The 21,004-nt window shown below is 37.3% G+C and overlaps 1 protein-coding gene across 2 annotated transcripts in view; it reads left to right on the top strand.

Moving 5' to 3' along the window:
• Nucleotides 1-575: 575 nt before the first annotated feature.
• ttk (ttk protein kinase) overlaps nucleotides 576-21,004 on the top strand; it is a 29,961-nt gene continuing 9,532 nt past the window's right edge. For both annotated transcript variants that reach the window (XM_048153419.1, XM_048153418.1), the window contains exons 1-16: nucleotides 576-728; nucleotides 3,928-4,024; nucleotides 4,354-4,576; nucleotides 7,306-7,412; nucleotides 7,536-7,679; nucleotides 8,661-8,757; nucleotides 9,474-9,552; nucleotides 9,629-9,738; nucleotides 12,294-12,390; nucleotides 12,470-12,575; nucleotides 12,717-12,936; nucleotides 13,016-13,122; nucleotides 13,652-13,795; nucleotides 19,055-19,191; nucleotides 19,302-19,432; nucleotides 19,511-19,640. In XM_048153419.1, the coding sequence (XP_048009376.1) occupies nucleotides 3,937-4,024; nucleotides 4,354-4,576; nucleotides 7,306-7,412; nucleotides 7,536-7,679; nucleotides 8,661-8,757; nucleotides 9,474-9,552; nucleotides 9,629-9,738; nucleotides 12,294-12,390; nucleotides 12,470-12,575; nucleotides 12,717-12,936; nucleotides 13,016-13,122; nucleotides 13,652-13,795; nucleotides 19,055-19,191; nucleotides 19,302-19,432; nucleotides 19,511-19,640 (1,920 nt within the window). In that variant the 5' untranslated portion in view covers nucleotides 576-728; nucleotides 3,928-3,936. The remainder of the gene's footprint in view (nucleotides 729-3,927; nucleotides 4,025-4,353; nucleotides 4,577-7,305; nucleotides 7,413-7,535; nucleotides 7,680-8,660; nucleotides 8,758-9,473; nucleotides 9,553-9,628; nucleotides 9,739-12,293; nucleotides 12,391-12,469; nucleotides 12,576-12,716; nucleotides 12,937-13,015; nucleotides 13,123-13,651; nucleotides 13,796-19,054; nucleotides 19,192-19,301; nucleotides 19,433-19,510; nucleotides 19,641-21,004) is intronic.

The raw sequence follows: 21,004 nt of genomic DNA, 5'->3' as shown, positions 1-21,004 counted from the left end.
AAATAATGATGAGCATGGATAAATCATTTATAATGTATTGACTATAAATATAATGACTATAAATAATGATAAAGAAATTATATTTTCATTAAGAACAACAGTTTATATGGTTACAATTATTTAGATGATAAAATAAGCTATTATTTGTCAGTGTTTAAGAAAGTAAAAACAAAGAAAACTACATTTAACACTTCAATAAGAACATTTTATTTACGAGATGGTTTGGAGGGAGATCATTTCATTTTATGCATGTGGAACTGTACAGAAAAATAGTTGTATGTCTTTATCTTTTTTACATCTCATTATCACTGAAATATAATATCTTTATATCAATTCCACATGTTGTAAATCTATATTTAGTTTCTTTGTGGTTTTATATAGCCTGTTCTACATATCTTTACATGCACAATGAAAACTAAACATGAGTGTTGATCAGTCTAAAAACGATCTAGTACATATTTTACTCGATAAATTCTATTACTTTATAAGAAACGCTTTGTTTTAGACATTTTATCAGCTGTTCTCCAAATCTGACACCAGAACGAGCGCAGAATGAAAGTGTGATGTGGCAGGAAAGCCCCGCCCATCAGACCGTGAAATGGTCACGTGAAATACAAACTGGCCAACAGGAGCGCGCGCTCCGGGGAAGTGTCGGATTTTGAAACGGTTGGTGAAGAAAACATTTAGTCGATCACACCGTCGGATTTACATCCTTTCTCCGTCTCAGTGTAAGTATACTGCTTTAAAATACCTTTATACATCGTCCAAGATGCAAACAGTGCGATTTAGTGCGTCAAGATGTTGATTGTCAGTAATTTAATCAATAATGCACGATTGTCAACGAGGACTGTTGTGTTGTAAAGTGAGGTTAGCCGGATAGCTGCTAACACGACAGAGCTGTTCTTCAGTTTAAACAACAAGCTAAACATAATAATGATGTCAAGTCATGAGTCTGATCAGAGTTTAGGTCGAGGATAAAAACGAGTTCAGATGCTAAAGGACTCCAGACAGAAATAAACTTTAAATGTGAGTTTAACAAAGCTTGGCCTTTGAAAGAGACCCAACATTTGGAAGTTATTAAGGATCTGTGCTCTTTGAATACTTTAAGATCCACTGGATGAGACATGTTTAAAATGACGACAGATACCCTGAAGCATGGCGAATATTTCCAAAGATGTCAATGCAGTAATTTACAGTATTTGTGTTGTACTTTGAGTAGTTGACATAGGCAGTAAAAAATGCTTGTTTTTTGTAAAACACAATTTTTGAAGAAAAAATACATATATTTTTTTATGTAGTGCGAAATCTGATGTTTGTGAAAATATGAGGGGTCACCAACTTTATCAATTCTTTCACTGTTTAAGCATTTTTACTGAACTGCACTGTAAATGGTGTGACATAGCAAAAATGAATAAAAAAACTCTTAATATCATACAAGTAGCATGAGAGAGATTTATCTTCATTGTTAGACACTTATTTTCTATTATTTAATATGAAATTATGAAAAACAATTTTTTCACCATGACTTATTGGACTTGTTGGACATTTTCAATAAATATGAGACAAACTTTGCTGTCATTCTTTCAAAATTGCTGAAAACTATACCATTTTAAGATGAGTGATGATTATACCTTCCCTACTGCAATAAGATACTTTTGAGATAAAGACAAATCTGTTCTTTTATGTGTGTCACACCATAGCAGGGTTCCCACTCATCCTGGAAAACCTGGAAATTGATGACAATTTTTTTCAGTCCTGAAAAACTTTTTTTTTTTTTTCAATTCTTGGATTTTTCTTTAGTTGAGAACAAAGAGGTTATTACTGGCCTAAAACAATCACCATTAGTTGCAGAAAGTGCAATGTTCAGGAATGCTGAGTTTTGACATGTGAGAGTAGTATTTTCAGTGATGATGTTTAGTCTTGTGTCGCCTCTTGCAGCAGTTACCTGATGTTATTAACTGCTCACATGCGTGCAGCGAATGTTGACTGGTAAGCATCTACGTAATTCAGTAACTTGCTAACTACAGTGCGTGCGGTGTGACAGCACAGGCGTCACACCGATGGACATTATCTGTCACACCATAGGTTGTTGCAGCCTTTTGAGTCAGTTAATGGCCTTGCTATTCATAGCTAACCTGTCATTAGCAGTTAGCAAGACATACTGATCATAATCATACCATGATTATGTAGTTTAACATGCATTTTTAATTAAAAAAATATAATTTAGGGGTGTCACACCAGAGGACAACAAAACTTAAAGGGTTAGTTCACCCAAAAATGAAAATAATGTCATTTATTACTCACCCTCATGCCATTACACACCCGTAAGACCTTCATTCATCTTCAGAACACAAATTAAGATATTTTAGTTGAAATCCGACAGCTCCGTGAGCCTCCATAGGGAGCAATGGACATTTCCTCTCTCAAGATCCATCAATGTACTAAAAGCATATTTAAATCAGTTCATGTGAGTACAGTGGTTCAATATTAATATTATAAAGCGACGAGAATATTTTTGGTGCGCCAAAGCCCCCCCTCAAAATAACGACTTATTTAGTGATGGACGATTTCAAAACACTGCTTCAGGAAGCATCGGAGCATTATGAATCAGTGTATTGAATCATGATTCAGATCATGTGTCAAACTGCCAACGGCTGAAATCACGTGACTTTGGCGCTCCGAACCGCTGATTCGACACGCTGATTCATTATGCTCTGAAGCTTCCTGAAGCAGTGTTTTGAAATCGGCCATCACTATTTAAGTCGTTATTTTGGGGGGGGGCTTTGGCGCACCAAAAATATTCTCCTCGCTTTATAATATTAATATTGAACCACTGAACTCACATGAACCGATTTAAATATGTTTTTAGTACATTAATGGATCTTGAGAGAGGAAATGTCATTGCTCCCTATGAAGGCCTCACGGAGCTGTCGGATTTTAACAAAAATATCTTAATTTGTGTTAACGAAGGTCTTATGGGTGTGTAACGCCATGAGGGTAAGTAATAAATGACAGAATTTTCATTTTTGGGTGAACTAACACTTTTATAGTGCTTCCAAAAAGTTCAATATTTGAACAATTTTGAGACAGAAACTAACCATGTGCACGTCATGTGCTTCACAAGGGCTTCAGTAATATGACCTTGAATAGGGTCCTTCAAGTAATTAAAGATGTACGTGGAATTGCCCGATTTAATATCAGGAAAGGATGTCACACCGGAGGACATCGTTTTCAGTGACAAAATACATCAAGATCATACGCTTTTAGAAATATATTTTTGAAAAAAAGGATTGCTATTTATTAAAATAGACACTTGTATAATTATGCCTGAGGTATTTACTCAAATTTTTATGCTTTTCTTTTTAATTAAAGTTTTTTGAACCATAGATGTATAAAACATTTATTGAACCATGCTTGAGACAGTCACACCATAAGACAATTTTGAGAGTTGGCTTTGTTTTTTAACAACCGGTCCATGTAAAACAAAGAAATGTTTAACCATTTACTGCATTTTAAATGACGACAATACTAATTATATTCATTTTTGTCATGTGTGACAGTGAAAATGCCATGTCATGTCAACAACCCACTTATGTTTGTTTTGTGTTGTAATATGCATATTATAAATTTTATAACTAAAATTGTAATTTGCGTTAAACTAATAGTATATTTCTTGGGATCCTGTTGCAGAAACCTCACCTTAAAAACACTAAAGAAATGCTATTTTCATTATGAAGAACATTTTTACCAAGTTTTTATAGTTTAGGAAACAGTAAAATAAGCTTTTATTTGCAGAGAGACAGATACATGCATATACTGCTTGGTATCCATTTCCAAAGATGTCAGTGCAGTAGAGTATTTGTTGTGTTTGTTTTGTGGGGTAATATGCATATCCACATTGATGTTTGTTTGTTTTGTGTTGTGTAGTGTGCAGAGATGGATGAAGAAGAGAGTACAGAGCGACAGATGCAGATTGCCATGTTATGTCAACGGCTGGCCAAGATGAAGCAATTATTCAATGATGGTAATAACTCAGATTTGGGTATTGCATGTGCTAAATCATATTTTCAGGGTACCCGCACTTTAAACCTTACTCTATCAGGGAATATCAAATTTGTGACTTCTCTGGGAATGTTACAGAAATTAATAAAGGTATCGACATTCCTGTAATTCCTTTATTAATGTTTGTAATTATGCTCTGCGCTAAAATATTTAACATTTCTGAGAACAATTTCTAAAATGTTCATTAGCAGTCTTGATCGTGTAATCATTAAAGTTAAGGAAATTCATTGGTCAAAACAGGAATTCTGGGTTGTAGTCGACCAGACCGTTTACAGCTTTTCCTCCATACAGATGACACGGATTACATCAATCAGGCCATCAGTTCAAACTCACCTGACACCTGCCGGACATTTCTGACCAATCTGGAGAAGAAAGGCAATCCCCAAACGGATCCCAGTCTTCTCACGAAGCTCATCGACTGCTACACGCGTGTCTTTTCCAGCATGCCGTTGGGGAAGTACAGTCAGAATGAGAGCTATGCCAAGATGCTGGTCAGATTTGCCGAGTTAAAAGCGTAAGTCACTTAAGTTCCATCTCCTGTTTCTTTCTGATTTAAAATTATTTATAACATCCTTTCCACATTATGCATAATGATCGTTGTTTCATTAAAGAGGTCATACTAGATAACAAAGTCTTGATTTTATTTTTGGGGTCTACTAGAATAGGTTTTCATGCTTGAATGTTCAAATGCATATCATTTTCTACAGATTTGACAATGAGTGCTTTTACATACACACATGCGTGCATTCTTAAAGGGTTAGTTCACCCACAAATGAAAATTATACCGTGATTTACTCACCCTCACACCATCCTAGGTGTATATGACTATCTTCTTTCAGACAAACGCAATCCGAGATGTATTTAAAAATATCCTGGCTCTTCCAGACATTATAATGGTAGTGAACGGGGCATGTTTTGAAGCCCAAAATAAATGCTTCCATCCATCATAAATATAATCCATACGAGGGGTTAATAAAGGCCTTCTGAAACAAAGTGATTTTATTAGAAAAATATCCATATTTAAAACTTTATAAAGTAAAATAACTAGCTTCTGCAAGAATTTTCAGTTTTTGGTGAACTGTCCCTTTTAACAGATTGTGCTTAATAAGCCGACAACATGTGTGGTCATGTAAACGCGTTAAACCATTTTCCCTTATCGTGTAAGGTCATAAACGGCTTAAGCATAAACAGATCGACAGAGCTAGATTTTTGCCCATTACCCCGATTTCGCCTGGCATGTAAGCACCTTAACCTGCGTTCTGTCGGCATATTGAAGTGCACATGTGATATGTGACAGGAAAGCATCCTTATATGGCAGATTTAAGCACAGTGAGTGTTTTGTGGTAGGGGAGGAAAAATATATTGCAAACTACACATTTTTTCTTAACCCAAGAAATGTTTTCTCATATCGTGCAGCCAAAGGACAAGTGGTACAGTTTTAGGAACTTCAAATATGAGAGGAGAATGAGTTTCTCGCTGACATTTTGAGAGTGGGGGTTCAATCTTCACCTGGCTGGCAGGAGCCGCCACTGACAGGTCATGTGACATGTTAACTGGATGCTTAATAGCTGCTGGCTGAACCGGTGCATCAGTAAGCAACCATTCATGATCACTCATTTGATTGCTTTAAAGGATTAGTTCACTTTCAAATGAAAATTAGCCCAAGATTTACTCACTCTCAAGCCATCCTAAGTGTAAGCTTTTTGAAGAATACGGAAGGCGGTCTGGCGGAAGCACTTGCAAGGCGAGCGTTTGTGTTTATAAACCATATACATTTACATTTTTTTTTAGAAAATGACCGACCGTTTTGCTAGACCCTTATTCCTCATCTGGTAGCTGCCCTTTGAAGCTGCACTGAAACTGCAATTTTGACCTTCAGCTGTTTGGGCTCCAGTGAAGTCCACTATTAGGAGAATAATCCTGGAATGTTTTCATCAAAAACCTTAATTTCTTTTTGACTGAAGAAAGACAGACATAAAAATCTTAGATGACATGGGGGTGAGTAAATTATCAGGAAATTTTCATTTTAAAGTGAACTAATCATTTAATTATGATAGTGATCTAAATCACAAATCACAAAAGAACATAATCATATCAGCAGATGCACAATAATAAATGTAATTCACCAGAGCTAGAAAGGAAGGAACGCAAAACACAAAATATGCCAAAAATCAATGGTTGCTGCTGACACTTGCCAAGGACTGGCAGCCACCAGCCATGTGACCTGCCAGAATCAGTGGCGGCTCATGCCAGTCAGCTTAAGATTAAACCCCTAGTGGATTTTGAAATACTCTAGGGTTATTAATTCTTTATTTTACATCACAACTCGCATAATAAATAGAATAATATGAGTGAAATGCATGGATGTTTACGTTTTGATGTCACCATCGGGGAATTACCTGGTTTTTTTTAATACAGACATGTAAATAATGCAAGTAAACTGTAGCTGCATCTCATTTCAGAGGCTGGGTCCTCCGGAGGTCGCATTTGTAGGCTGCATACGTCATTGAGGTTGTCTTATTCAAGAAAAGTAACTAATAAAATGTACTGTTATTCCTCATGAGGTGTAAAATACTGTAATTTCTTTCTTTCTTTGCAATCTAACGGCTACTTTTCTTAAATGAGATCACCTCGATGACGTACGCGGCTGACAAATGTGACCTCCGGAGGACGCGGCCTCTGAAATGAGACGCAGCATGTGAATCAATAAACTGATTTTCGTTAGTTATCAACGTATTGGTGTGCATGTAAATGTGCTCATTGTTGCAGCTCCTCTCTTCCCAGTCTGTCAGTAACGCTCTGTTAGTCATGTTTCTATGAAGCCCCTCCTTCTTAAAAGCACAGTGTGATCTTATTGGTCGACTGGACCAGTGTGTTGTGATTGTTTGGGAAATGCCCCGCCCATTACCATAACCGCCAGTTTCAACACAATGGAGGCATTTCAGGGAGTTCAGAAACAGTGACGCTGATATAGAGAAGAACTCTCGCTGGAGGGACTTTGTGCTTTGGGACTTTGCAGACCTTTTTCATGTGCAAATATATGGAATATTTGAAGAATTTTCAATTCATTTTCACGCTTTTTTTTTTCTATATGAAACATACAGTTCATATGATTTAAATGATGTGAGGGTGAGAAGACAGATTTTTAGTTTTGGGTGAACTACTTATTTATTTAAAATATAAACAACTTCTACGAATTGTCAAATGTTTTAATGCATGTTTAATGTCTCTCTTTGCCAACAGCATCCAAGATGTAAACGATGCACAGGCTAGTTTTGATATAGCGAGATCCCACTGTAAGGATTTTGCCTTTGTTCACATTGCTTATGCGCAGTTTGAGCTTTTGCAAGGTAAGGAGACATTAGTGACTTCAGTCTCTAAAAATAAAAATATAAGACATATTTAGCTTTTGCCTCTTTCAGAAATGTTTGCTTATTGAGAACACGTTAATGAAGTTTCTTTGTTCTCCCCAGGCAACATTAAGAAATGCACTTCGATTCTTCAGAAGGCTTTTGAAATGAACGCTAAACCCAGGCACGTTCTGGAGGCTGCTGTGCAGAATCTAAATGTAGGGAAACGCCAGCTCCTTTCACACGAGGATAAAGAGAACATATCAGGTTTGTATAGGCCTGATGCTTTTGAGTCCATTTTGGAGCATGCATGTAGTTGTATTTAAAAAAAACAAAAAAAGTTATTATATTATTAAAAATTTACCTAAGAAAGAAAGACAATCAGGTTGGAATAAGGGTGCATAAATGAGAGAATTGTCATTTTTGGTAAAACTATTCATTTATTTAAAGGAACACTCCACTTTTTTGGAAATAGGCTCATTTTCCAACTCCCCTAGAGTTAAACAGTTGAGTTTTACCGTTTTTCAGCCAATCTCTTGGTCCATTTTTAGCATAGCTTAGCATAGTTCATTGAATCTGATTAGACCGTTAGCATCTTCAATTCAATTCAATTCAATAAATTTATTGCCATGTCAACACAGTTGATAGGAATTTGTTTTTGTTTTGCTCAAAAATGACCAAAGAGTTTTGATATTTTTCCTATTTAAAACTTGACTCTTCTGTAGTTACATCGTGTACTAAGACCGACGGAAAATGAAAAGTTTGATTTTCTTGGCCGATATGACTAGGAACTATACTCTCATTCCGGCGTAATAATCAAAGAAATTTGGGTTCAGCAGGCGCAATGATATTACGCAGCGTCTCTCACAAATGTATCCATGGTTGCAAGGCACGCTCCCTGTGCAAGCAGGGGGTCACAGCCGCTGCGTAATATCATTGCGCCTGCTTCAATCAGATTCAATGAACTATGCTAAGCTATGCTAAAAGCGGTACCGCCAGACCCGGAGATCGGCTGAATGGATTCGAAAATGGTAAAACTCAACTGTTTAACTCTAGGGGAGTTGGAAAGTGAGCCTATTTTCAAAAAAAGTGGAGTGTTCCTTTTAAATCAAAAAAAAAAAAAGTAAAGATTTGCTGTAAGCATTTGTTTCTGTTATACTCATCTATGTAATTTATGCTTTTGCTTTCTATGCATCATGCTCGTCTTTTTAAATGACTTGTGAATGATCTCTTTTAAATGATCTCTAGTCTCTGCACATGACAGTGCTCAAGATTTTGTGAGAAACAGCTCCAGAAAATCAGATGGAACATGTGACCTGCAGGCCAGCAGCACTTTTCCCCACAGGTATGATATGTTTAGCTCATTTATGGGACCATCATGGCCATATCAATTAAGCAACATAGTGAATATCACAATGATTTTCATAAATATTAATATGTATATTGAATATTATTTAAAAAAGGCTAAAAAATGCACATCATCAAAAGCTTGTGGTCATTAAAAAAATAAATATATATATATATAGACTTTTAAGAGAAAAAGAAAATCTTATCAACCCCAAACTTACATTACGTGGCACCGCCCCCCACTGTCGTTTTGCTTTTTTTTTTTTTGTAGAAACAAAAACTATTTAGTTCAGTTGGACAATGGATGCTACCCATCTGCTCCATACAGTATGAGCTGCAGAGTCGCAGCACAGCACAGCAGGAGTCAGATTTCACTATCACGTGACGAGAGTAAGGAGGACGATGGTGGAGGATTTGGTGCGCAACAGATCCTGAGCGTCACTGACAAATATCTTATCTTGTAAAATATGCAGTCAGTACTGATTGAGAATTTGAAAGTGAAAAGCAAGCAAGCGTTCAAAAGCGATTTCAATACCACGCATATTAATAGTGGCTCCTTGATGTCTGCAAATTAAAGGCCTATGTACGCGTGCGATTGCGTCTTATCTGTAATACTGGTGTTAAATTTTCCTCACAGTGACATCCCTATTTCACATTACAGAATTATTTATTTACCATAAAGAAATTGATGATGTTAAACATTCTGAATTCCAGGAGTGATCAGAAGTTCAGTCCACAAGATGAGAACATGCCTGTATGGAGAGCAGGGTCACAACAGAGAAGAATGGCCATGGTAAGGTGTGAGAAGAGGTCAGCAAACAACACTTGATAGTGGAAGTGCATGTACTTACATATGTTCCTTCCTACAGGCAGAAAGAGTGCCCATGGTGCCACTCTCTATCCCTGAAAACGAGAGCAGTGACTCTGACGGTGTTCAGAAACCGGAAGCTCCTGTTACCTACAGCAGTAGTTTCTCCAGGTGAGAAATGATTGTGAATCTGTGCAGGAGTGGGTGAAATGACCAAAAGCAAATATCATTTGATTATTACTATAATCCAGTAAATTATAATGTTCTTCTGGGATTACATTTTTCTGTATTCATACAGATTTCTGTATTGGAAGCATTGCTGTTTTTGAAGTAATTAAACTAACAGCTTCACTATTAGTAGAAAGACACTACTCAAATGCAATTCACAGATGTACAATCTCTCTCTCCCACTCAATCACTTTCTCACTAATTCATCCAGATAAATAAATTAAAAGTAAATGCAATCTTACCACAATAAAGTCAGCAGAATGCTAGATCTAATGACCCGTAGCCAAAATAACTAACGAAAATACCCATCAAGTTAGCTTTAACTCCCTGAGGTCTGAAAACGCGCCGGCACGTTTTGCAGTTTTTTTTCACATTGCAGCAAAACAGACTTAAAATACTCCGTCATTTTTTGTAATAGAGACATAAGTAATATATGAATTGAAACTATAGAATATCTTCTTTTATTTGTATACACTCTTTTAGTAAAAACACAATGTTGTGCTTTTTGTAAAATAAAGAAAACTAAAATGATGCATGATCTGTCCTCTCCCTCTGAACAAAGTTTAATCTGATAGTTCTCAGAAAATAAACTATAACTTAGTAAATACTAATCACAAAAAAATTACACTTATGTCTAAAGACACGTTGAAATGTCAGGTTTTAAATTGTGTAAGTAATATCGAAAACAAAAATTCTGTGTTTATGTAATCTGTATGAAAAGAGACACATGTCAGAAGTCCATGATTCAGCTCATTATCTGCTAATGCGGCCACGCCCATGGAGCCAGCGCTATTCAGAGGCAAATTATGAGTCAATACAGGCATTCATCGTCTCAATCGTGTATTTATTGTCTTGAAAAGTGTTTATCTGTATGTAAAAGCCATGGTTAACGACCTTTGGAAGACATGCCGTTAGTTCCTGATATGTCCTCTTCTTCTGTAGAATAATTTGTGGACTAAATGTGTACAGAGAGCGCCCTCCGGCTACAAGTATGAATTGAAAACACCATTCCTGAAATGTCCTCTTCTTCTTTAGAATAATTTGTGGACTAAAGGTGTAGAGAGCGCCCTCCGGCTGCAAGTATCACCTGAAAACACCAGCACTCATAGTTATGACAATGAATGTAGAATAAATATAACTCATCTGTATAGAAAATTGACATAAACATATGAGATTCCATCAATATTTCTCCAAATGTGCATGCTTTTAAACTAAAAGCCTATATTCAGACTCTTTGCATCACAGAAATACATTATATTTTAAAGAATATAATAGAATACCATTATTTTAAATTGAGCTGAGACATGATTACAGAGGTTTTTTTCACAGCCTACCTGACTGAAAGGCCTCATTAATATGCAAGTCATTTCAGGTCATTATTATGCAATTCTTTTGTCTTCTCAGGTGTAAATTATCCATTATTCATGATGATTCACGCCTCTACGCATACTGTTTCTTGACAAAAAGTGTCTTGCAAAAACTAAATCAATATATTGTTTTATATGAACAAGTAGGCATTATAATTTTTACATAATTTTGAAGCAAAAACTCTAGCCTACAACCTCCAATACCCAGAAGTCTTGTAAACACAGATTTAATATATATTTTTGGCCTTATTTCAGTGACTTAATTTTTTTGTTTTTTCAATAACCACGCATAAACATTATTCCTTCAAAAACACAAACATGTGCATACATGTTCCTCACATATTATTGTAGCCTAGTTTGTGCTGAATACAGTGTAATGACACTTTTGTCATTAATATGTTTATGAACAACTGAAAAAAGCACAAATGTCAGGGCATGTCAAAACTTCTCCAAGCCCCAAATCAGCCTCAGACTCCAGAGGGTTAAAGGCCGGGACACACCAAGCCAACTTCGGACCGTTGGCAAGCATCTATCCCGGTAGTTTTTGTGGCGTGTTCCACACGTTTGCTCTTGTTGAGCTCAGTTTGCCCAATTTAGCATGTTGAATTGGCATCGGGCCGTCGTTGAGAGTGGGAACTCTGGCTGTTCAGTTAGAAATTGAGTCAGTGCACGAGAATTTAAGCGGAAGTGATAAAAGAGAACAAGTCAAGATGGCACAGACAGATGGCTGGTCTAATGTTGTTATCCTACCCGAAATGCTAATATTTTCATAACAACATGAGGTGCTTAAAATAAAGAAAGTTAATACTGGCAAATGACCACTACTGCTACTCCCTATACCCAGAGTATGCTTTTTGGGTAGGGCACCAACTACCAAGAAAACCACCAACCAAAAATGTGAAAGTGAGCGTGCATTCAAGGACTATTTCATCCGAGGGGGAACCCCGTCTATGTCTCCCCCTTGTACCTTCTATAAGAGAGCAATAGTTGTGGTTATCTGTAATAATCGCAGTCGAATCAAATAACTGTGATCAGACCGTTTAATAATCACGACAGGCCTATGTACCGTCATATGAGCCTGTTTCAAATTTCCTTGTTCTTTATCGAGCCTTAATTTTTGGTTTTCTACAGGCAAACAAGTGGTTCAAGTATCCGCTCAACATTCCAGATGTGTTCCTCAAAGAAGGGCACTCCAGATGGAGACTCCTACAGTTTATTAAACCTGAAGGTATAAGAGTCATTACTATAGCACTTGTTTTATTTCAAGTCCATATACAGTACTGAATAGTGTCCTCCTTTTTATGCAGCCACCCATGATTAGTCCAGATCATCTGAGGGAAGAGATTGAAGAGGGTGACACCATCACAGCACTTCTACACAGAGCAGAAAGAAAAGAAACTGCTAGAACGGAAGGTAATTTTTAACTAAGATTCGTACTGTGGTATGAAGCCTTGAATTTTAGTCTATTCCCCAGACAAAGCTATCGTATGACTTTGGGTTTGCTCAAGGAACTTTTTGTTGTAGTGCACTTCAGATGTCTTCTTTCTTCCATAGAAACCACCGACATCAACCAGCTCATCAGTACAAACTCTCCTGAAAGTTGTCAGATCTTCCTTAAAAACCTAGAGAGGAGAGGAGACCCTTGTTCAGACTCAGCGTTTCTCTCCAAACTCCTGGACTGCTACTCTAAAGTGTTCGCCAGGTTTCCTTTGGCAAAACATTGCAAAACTGAATGCTATGCTCGAATGCTGGTGCGATTTGCCGAGTTGAAAGGGTAAGGCAATGGTAAATTACACTGAGTATCAAGTCAGCAGTTGATATCTTGAATAATTTATTCTTTGCCACCTCTACAGAATTGAAGATCCAGAAGACGCTCAAGATCATTTCAGTATTGCCAGATCACACTGCAAAGCTTTTGCTTTTGTGCATATAGCACATGCTCAGTTTGAGCTCTCACAAGGTAATACATGAGATTTTGTTGGTTTAGTAAGAACATGGGCATTTAAAGGGATAGTTCACCCAAAATTTGTAAATTCTGTCAGCAAGCGATCGTGTCTCTTCAGAAAATTTGGACTAAACCACTCAATTCATATGGATTCGTTTTTCTCTTTATGAACTATTTGATGTTCCTAAGTGTCAGTTTCATAGCTGTCAATGGAGGGAAAGAAATCTCTCAGATTTCATCAAAATGACCTTCATATGTGTTCTGCAGATGAACGAAAATCTTGTGTGTTTGGAACGACATGAGGGTGAGTAATTAATGACAGAATTTTCTTTTGGTGAACTAACCCTCTAATGAGATTGGGTATTTAAAAAAAAAAGCTGACCTCAGGAAGTGTAAAGTAGGATGTTTTGATGCACGTGTGAATGCAGCATGAGTCAACATGGAAGAAAACTGTTTGTCAAGTCATTCCAGTAGGTCTTTAAAAGTAAAGGTGCATGTATGTCCAAAATCTGTATAATGATGATGTGTTCTTAACGTGTCTCAGGAAATTCTAGGAAGAGTAATTTGATTCTTCAGAAAGCATTGAGCTCGAACGCACGGCCTGTTGAACTGCTGCAGACTGCGATCAGAAATCTGAACTCTGGTAAAACTCATCTGCTTCCTGCTGAGCATGAAGAGAGCACTGCAGGTTAGTCACAGTTTTCACACAATTTTTTTGCATTTTATTATTTTGCTTTGTATTTAAAAGCGTGTTGACACTGAGAGAGATTAAATCATTGGAGATCTGCCTGTAACTGGCCTACAGTCCCCTGCAGACAAGTTTTTTAGTTTGTTTGAGGTAGACTTCAATGTCGTTTACACCAAACTCATTTTTGTATGTTGTCATTAGTGGTCCAAGCACCAAAGGTTTGCAAAGAAATCTATTACTGCTGTCCAAAAAAAAGAAAAAAAGAGAAGAATTTTCATCATAAATATGCCTATGAAGGTATAAGAACTAATTCATTTACAGTACTTCCAAATCTGGAAATCACTAGACTGGGTAAACCTAGCCTGATCTGCCGGCGATTTGATTTCGCCCGGCAACTCAGTCTGGAAACCTGTAAATTCATGTCTACTGCTTCTGTTACACTTCTGCGGGAACCAATCACAGACTGGCTTATCCACCTTGCTCGCTATTGGCGGGTATAACACGATGATGATAGAGAAGCGACGGCAAGCACGACCTTCAATCCAATTCCTTTTAACCTCTCGACGATGCTGAATGACTTCTTTAGTTTAGCAAACAAATCGCTCGAGTGTAGGGTTGGGTATCGTTTGAATTTGAACGATTCCGATTCCGATTTCGATTCCTTGTTTCGATTCCGGTTCCTAACGATTCTCGATTCCGATTCTTTTAAGAGGCAGGGTCAAAAAAAGTTTAGGATATTTTAAATGAGCTAGCTAACCAACGGTCTTTCTGAAGGAAATAGTCTGACCTTCTCCATCAATTTTACTTCTATGAACTTTTTACTTTTTATGAACTTTACTATGAATTTCTCACAGGGCTGTTTTCAACTACAATATAAATATAAAATCTATGAACTTGAATATAAATATTATAAATTATGAATATATTGAAAACACATTTACACATGAGTGTATGGCTGCATTTACACTGCAAGTCTTAATGCACAAATCCGATCTTTTGACCATATCCGATTTTTTGGCCAGTGTGTTTACTCACTTTAGACGCGACTGGTATCGATATCTGTGTTTACATTAGGCTACTTCCTGCCCCAAAATGATCGTCACTGATAGTTTTAAATGCACATAGTAGATCCTCGGGTTTTGAATGGCCGTGCTATTAAAATTATTTATATAATTCATGGAGTGGCCATGATTAGCCTGTCAGAATGGATAAGTTAACAGCTGTCATGGATGTATTGCAGCGCGAATTCTGACTGAACGGATATAGACCGGAAAATAAAGGTAATTTGTGTTTGATATTTTATCTACATTTATTAGTTTTAGAATTCCGTTTTTTGAATGAATTCGAGCGAACAAGGGAGAGAGCGCGCGCGTGCGAAGCTGCTGAATATATGTGTGTGCGCAATTTCTTTCATGTTAGACAAAGTTCCCACATTAATATTGAGCTGCGAATTTTTAGTGCGAGTGCATACATGCACGTATGCTTCATAATACAACATTGAAGCTATATTTTAGTGAGCAAACGTGCCGCCCTCGCCGTTTTATGTCTTGGAATTACAATAGGAATCGGATATGCGTGTTTAGACGTAGGTCGCATGTTCAGAGATCGGATATGTATTGGATTTAAAACCACATTTGGAAGTGGCTCAGATCGGATACGAAAAAATCGGATCTCGTGTGGATTGCCAGGCTGGGGGTCGGAGCCAGAGGAAGAGGCAGCGGAGGACGGTCGGCGCAGCGCATCAAAGACATTTATTTATTTCTACTCCATGAACTCGGAGGTGCTTTATCATGTTCGACGTGCACCCTCCTATGCACGAAACAATCTTGCCGCAAATGTTGCATTTTGCCGAGATTTCGTTCCATTTAGAAAATTGAAGCCACACTTTGGACCGCCGACGCACGCTATCCATGTTCGACTCGCTCGGTTATGCCAACACTTTCGGCGGACGCTTCTTCGTTGGTGTTAAGCGGTTTCTTCTTCCAGTCGGCGGACTGGGAATCGAAACTAGGAATCGAAATTTAAACTTTTGAACGATTCCGGGAAAATCGCAAAGCTAGTCCCGGTTCCAATCGATACTCGATACTCGATACCCAAGCCTACTCGAGTGGGTGTAAATACTACTCACTTTCATGTTTTTTTTGCACAACCTGCAAAAATCGCTCAATGTCATTGCTGCTTCTGCAAACCGCTGATCAATGCTACAAACCAATACAAACTAAACCTGTCTGGAGTTTTCGCGTCGCTCTGCAAAGTATGTCACCCGGATCGTTGATCTGATTGGTTGAAGGACTATCCAATTGCGTGAATAATGCTCTTTGACCACACCTCTTGTGCAGTAGAAAATACATACAGACTCCCCAGACCAATGTTCAATTTTAAATTGAGCTTGGTCTGGTGATAGCCAGACAAGGAAATCACACCATTAAAATTAGCATTCCTCATTAGTCAAGTCAAGTCACCTTTATTTATATAGCGCTTTTTACAATGTAGATTGTGTCAAAGCAGCTTTACATTGATAACTAGTACATTATTTTGGCTGCACAGCAGCTCTTAAAGGATAGTGTCAATGAAGGCAAATGTCAAGTCAAATGTCAAGTGTTCCCAACTAAGCAAGCCAAAGGCGACAGTGGCAAGGAACCCAAACTCCAACAGGTGACATCAGATGGCAAACAAGTGGCCTTGGGAGAAACCAGGCTTTGTCGGGGGGCCAGTTCTTCTCTGGCGAACAGTGCTTTGTTACGAATCAGGTTGCTATCATAAGTCTGATAGGATCGCAACATTCAAAGTATTTATTTCAGTTCCATCCAGTTGAGGATCGTATTCATCACACCGGTATGGACGATTGTTGAGGAGCTGCGCCACTGGTTGTCGTGTTGATGAGGCCTTCACAGTGGATGATCTAGTTGACTCAATCTCTGCAGTGTGAATTTTGATTTTTCAGGAAAAAAAGAAAGAGAAATGTATTAACTGTATTTCCCTTTTCAAAGTGGTTCCAATCATATTTTAAGCAATTCAAACCATCATGGTGAACGGTGCGCCATCTGAAGTGTCTCAGCTTAAGGAAATAATCCATTATTTATCGACTTTAATATATTGGCCACATTTTCTTATTGGGTCGATTACAATAACATTAAAAATGAACATATATTGGACGATACCGATATGGTGTCCGATATATCGTGCATCCCTAGTTTGCGACAATATTTATTTATTATGATTTACTTTTTACAAAATTATGTATTCTGACATTGTCTTTCACCCTATTTTTTTATTTAAACACTTCTTTGTCTTCACTTTTTTTTTTTTTTTTTTTTTTTTTTTTTTTTTAATGGGTATGATTATTTTAAACATTAAATTTTTATTACATATGCTCCACATCAAGATTTACAGCCCAGGTTATTACATATAAATCTGAAGATGAGCGCATTTAACATTGTCTATATTTATTTATAAAGCAGATAGCAAGCTGTCCATTTTTAGATGCTTTTATCAAAGTGATTTACTGGACACTTATTACTAGTGCTGGGCGGTATGACCAAAACTTTTATATCACGGTATTTTTCTAAATTATATCGGTTTCACGGTATATGATGGTATTTTTTTCCCCTATGCATGACTGACTGTTAACCACATTTTCTACTGATTGACAGAGGAAATACTGCAGTAGATTGACTAGAATGCCCTGTTTTACTGTCATGATGAGTGAAGATTGTAGAAAAATTCCACACTAGAGTTAATACAGGTTTACAAATCCCCACAAAATGATGCTGTGGGGAGACAACAACCAATAAAACACAGACCTACAACACACTCATTACAGACACATATTAAATATTAAAATGACCATGGAGATAGAAAAAAAAAAGTTGAGGGCACCTTAAGCATTTTAAAAATCTAACCATATATAACAACATACTGCCAAAACGAGGGAGAAACGCGGAAGAACATTTAAACTGTCTAAGGATATTTTCAGTACATTTAAGAGCACTACAGTCTCTGAAAAAGCGACACACGTCAGTTTAACACATAAAGAATAAAGCAGTTAAATTTTTGCCCATTCTTCTTTGAATTGTCAGTCTGTTTATTAACTTACATCATCTTCTGTGTAGCAGAATAACCCATCGTGTCATCGCGGTCGTGATCAGACGTACAGTTCAGTGTCCTTTGCATAACATTACATTTCATTTGAAGAAGACGTGATGAAATATGTGTGCATACACGCTGCTGGTTCATGTTTAGAGCACTAGAGTATATGAAATAGGTCCATAAAAAACTTAAACACGCTCACTCCGGTCTGTATAATATGATCCATGTGGAGAAAGTTGTTAATCTCATCACGAAACCGCTCTATCTCGCGCGCCGCGTGTAGTTTGAATTCTTCGCTGTAATCAAGGGCTGAATCCGAAATCGCCCCCTATTTCCTCAAATAGGGCATTATTTGAGGCGACAGCCATTTGTAGTGGTGTCCGAAACCATAGTGGACGTTATTGAGTGCACTCATTCAATCTCTATAACGAGTGTACAGCCGATGTACACACAACGGCTGTCCGAATTCACTCACTCGTTTTCATTTACTCTTTCAAGTGAAAAATATAAGTGGATAACGTAAGGAATAGTGAACGAGGCTTTAGGGGGTGATTTCGGACTTACCAAAGGCTGTGATGCGCTCTCAGCTGTGCTCTCACTACAGTGCAACAGTGAAACGGGACCCTCTCAAACAGTGACGCTACGCCGCGTTCCGAACGTTGGTTAAGCGACACATACTGGTATTGCGGTATCATCAAAATTCATTTCATAACAAAAATAATTACCGGTCTTCGGTATGAACCGGTATACCGGTATACACCCTCATCAGTGGGAGTACCTGGACTGGAATAACCTGGGGTTACAGACACACTAAACCAACAGACGAAAACCAATGACGACAGACACTTCTGACACTTGGTCGGATCAGTGTGTTACCGCTGGCATTGGTCGGCGCATATCTTTGCCTATTGAACATATTCAATCAGTGTTAATTGGATCGAGGAATGTCTGAGAAGTGACGTAGTATAATTTGGTGATTGTCCACATTGCTCTGCATCTGTCGGTTCAGTGTGAATTGGCCTTAACCCTACACATACAAGACAACGCTAATAATTTCTATTTACATTTTTTTACAATAAAAACAAAGATTTCCAGTTGAGGATGTGCTAGGGTTAAAGAGAAAAATGCTGGTTAAACAAAAAATGATACTAACATGGTTTGGTTTTGCAGAAAATGTAGCACTAAGTAACAGAAAGGATGAAGAAAATCCAACGAAGGTTCCTGAGGAGCAGCAAAAGCCCCTTGTGAAGGAGACTTCATCAGAATGGAAGATTCCTACTGTCATTAACAAACATGCATCTCCAGAGGTCTGACTACAGCTCACGCTTTTGTGTTTAATATCTGACTTCAGAACGATTACTGAGCGGACTCAGCTGGGATCGATTCATGATCAATCTGTTTTGTTGGTTCTGTTCAGGATCGTAAACCTCCCGCAGACCCCATTTCCACTTCATCCTCACTTCATGCTTTGAGAACACCTGCGCCTCCTAGACTACACCCCTCTTTCAGCTGTCAGACTCCTAACTACAAAGACCCAAATGCAAACAGGTAATAACACAACAGAACACATGGATTAAACGTGGCCTTGATTTCTTAACATTAACCGTGTTTCCGTTCCTTCAATAGTTTCGTCACTCCTGTGGTGAAGCAGCGGCCAGTGGTTGTGTCTGTTCCATCGACGGCACAGAAAATGGGTCACGCTCAGTTGCCCTGCACTCCTCAGAGCCAGGTGTCCTATATCCAGCAGCCATCACAGGTAAAGAGGCTCACGTATCTCCAAAACATGAAACAGGCAGAGAAATGTATGACAGAGAGATAGATGCTTAGCAACTAAAAAGAGAGAAACCAAATTTTTTTGGGGGAGGGGATAAAGAATGCAGAGCAGGTTGAGTATTTTTATTTCTGTTTTTTTGTTTAAAGTAAACGTGATATGCCATGAGCAAACATTTCTTGGTGAACTTCCTTTGTGAGACCTCCATCATCTATATTTAATAATATTTTATGAAGTATTTGTGATTTAGATATTGCTTGCATTGAATCATAAAATGGCATTCAATGTTGAAGCATGTGCCTACGTAATTGGACGTTATGGCATCTACCAACAGGGGATGCTAATGCATCCTAACCTTTATCTTCTTGATTTTATTTTTGAATGAAATAGATTATCCAAATAAAAAATATGTATTGTGAGATCTATGAAAAGTCATTTTAATATATTACAGGTTACGATATAGATACAGTTTTCACTATTTAATATAATTCTTGATATCAGAAAAGAAGTTTTGACTAGTAACAATGGCAATTCATCATATCAAATGAGAGAAAAAGGTTTTTTTTTTGTTTGTTTTTTGTAAGTGAATACTGATAACACTTCACTTAAAGCCTTTATGTAGAATGCATTATAAAGGTATTCATAATGTATGTTATAATGCATTATATATTTTCATAAATTTGTTTGGATATGAATTTGAATCTTTTCAACAGTTATATTTCCCTGGTTACATTGAAAATTCTTGATTATCAGAAATGGAAATTTTACTCATAAAAATGGATAAAATGGCTTTCTTGCTACTAGCAGTAACATGACAGATACCCAAAACTGACAATGAATTATTGATTTAAAAAATTAGCAGCTTTATTAAATTGATTGTACATGGATATATGTGAAACTAGATTATCAGATACCAGTAGCAAGAAATTATTGATATCTGTAACTGCCTTTGAATGAAAGATTATTGTGGTATTTAGTGAAAATGCAATTGCAGATATCAAGAATTAAGCTTTTTTACTAGGTGAAATTCAGTTTTTTGATATCAAGAATTCATATTTTCATGAGTGATTTTTGTCATTTTTGATAGCCACATTTTTTCTAGTGGTAATGTAATTACTTGTATTAAAAAAAGCAATGTTTACTAGCAAAAAATGCATTCCTGATAATAGGGGTGTGGCGAGATCTCGTGGCACGAGATCTCGCGAGACTAAACTGTGACGAGATTTCTCGTCGAGGCGAAAAGTAGTCTCGTGATGTTGCCATGACAGAGTGTTAGGATGATTAGGAAAGAATATGCCACCGCTACGTTTACATTATGCCTCCACTGTCGTTTTGCTTTGTATTTAAAT

The sequence above is a fragment of the Megalobrama amblycephala genome, linkage group LG13, assembly GCF_018812025.1.
Source record: "Megalobrama amblycephala isolate DHTTF-2021 linkage group LG13, ASM1881202v1, whole genome shotgun sequence".
Classification (NCBI taxonomy): Eukaryota; Metazoa; Chordata; class Actinopteri; order Cypriniformes; family Xenocyprididae; genus Megalobrama; species Megalobrama amblycephala.
Note: the sequence above shows the minus strand (reverse complement) of the source record. Positions and strands in the feature narration are given on the sequence as shown.